At 46.7% G+C, this 1,391-nt stretch overlaps 1 protein-coding gene across 1 annotated transcript in view; it reads left to right on the top strand.

The window, feature by feature from the left end:
- Window positions 1-1,355: 1,355 nt before the first annotated feature.
- The window catches only part of LOC112071286 (ephrin type-A receptor 3-like), a 37,124-nt gene continuing 37,088 nt past the window's right edge, over window positions 1,356-1,391 (top strand). Inside the window, 1 exon segment of the mRNA XM_024138754.2 lies at window positions 1,356-1,363. Within this exon segment, the coding sequence (XP_023994522.2) occupies window positions 1,356-1,363 (8 nt within the window).

The raw sequence follows: 1,391 nt of genomic DNA, 5'->3' as shown, positions 1-1,391 counted from the left end.
AAGCGATAGGACAGAGGGAGGAGAGGGGGAATGGAGAGAGGAGAAGAAGAGAAGGGGAAAGTTAGTTTGAAGGAAGAGAGGAGAGGAAATGAAAGGAAATGAAAACATCAGAGAGGAGAGGAAAGGAGAAGGGAGGAGAGGAGACAGGAAATAAACCATTTATATGGCGTTTTAGTACCTGACGATGTGAAAATTGATTTTACGCTTTTATGTATTGGGCTAAAACCTTCATGCTGTTTTTAAGCGAGCGTTAAATGTAATGGTGTTTCGTGTGAATTGGCTTATTAAATGAGCTGTTTTCCTACTGAAGTTTTACAGAGCGGAGCGGAGAAAAGCTAACGTTAACCACTCCAACTGCTCCTTAACCTCTCGCAAACAGTGGTGCTTTTTAACCAGAGCTAGTTTAACACATCCTCACAGCTGGGCTGATCAATCGATTGGTGGTTTGTTATTGATCCAGTTGTGTGTCTGTGTGTGTGGTGTGTGTGTGTGGTGTGTGTGTGTGTGTGTGTGTGTGTGTGTGTGGTGTGTGTGTGTGTGGTGTGTGTGTGTGTGTGTGTGTGTGTGTGTGTGTGTGTGTGTGTGTTGTGTAGTGTAGCCCATGGAGGTTAGACAGAGGTAGTTATGAGCAGAAAGGTTGACAGAAAGGTTGAAAGGGTGTATTGCACGGGTAATGCATGGACCTATATGCACCCTTACTGAAAGGGGATGACTGAACACTGGAGGGTGCACCACACACACACAGACACACACTTACGAACACCTCAGGTACTACGCACACCAGAGAAAGGGACAGAGAGGGAAGCAGAGGAAGGAGAGTGAGAGAGAAGGGGGGGAGAAGAGGGAGTGAAGGACTACTGCTTTCACACCCCAGGCTCCTGATACAGAGACCAGAGAGAGAGTGGGAGGTGGGGGGGGGCAGAAAAATAGGAGACTGTTTCTAGACTTTCAATATGCCCTCGGCTGTTCAATATATATCATGGGAGTTCACAAACTGGAAATAAAGTAAGCTCTCACACACACACACACACACACATGCGACGCAACACACACACACCACACACGCACTAACCTTGATGTCATTAACCTGTTGGTGTTTTGTTCTCAGACACTGTGGATACATCAAAGCAAACAGGACCCTGATGAAGAGAGATGCATTTTCAACATGGACGAGGCACACACACACACACACACACACACAACACACACACACACACACACAACACACACACACACACACACACACACACACACACACACCACACACACACACACACACACACACAACACACACACACACCACACACACACACACACACACACCACATCACCGACTCGATATTCAGTAGACATAGATGTTCATGTCCATTGAACCTTCCTAACTGGGGTTC

The sequence above is a fragment of the Salvelinus sp. IW2-2015 genome, unplaced genomic scaffold, assembly GCF_002910315.2.
Source record: "Salvelinus sp. IW2-2015 unplaced genomic scaffold, ASM291031v2 Un_scaffold1570, whole genome shotgun sequence".
Lineage (NCBI taxonomy): Eukaryota > Metazoa > Chordata > Actinopteri > Salmoniformes > Salmonidae > Salvelinus > Salvelinus sp. IW2-2015.
Note: the sequence above shows the minus strand (reverse complement) of the source record. Positions and strands in the feature narration are given on the sequence as shown.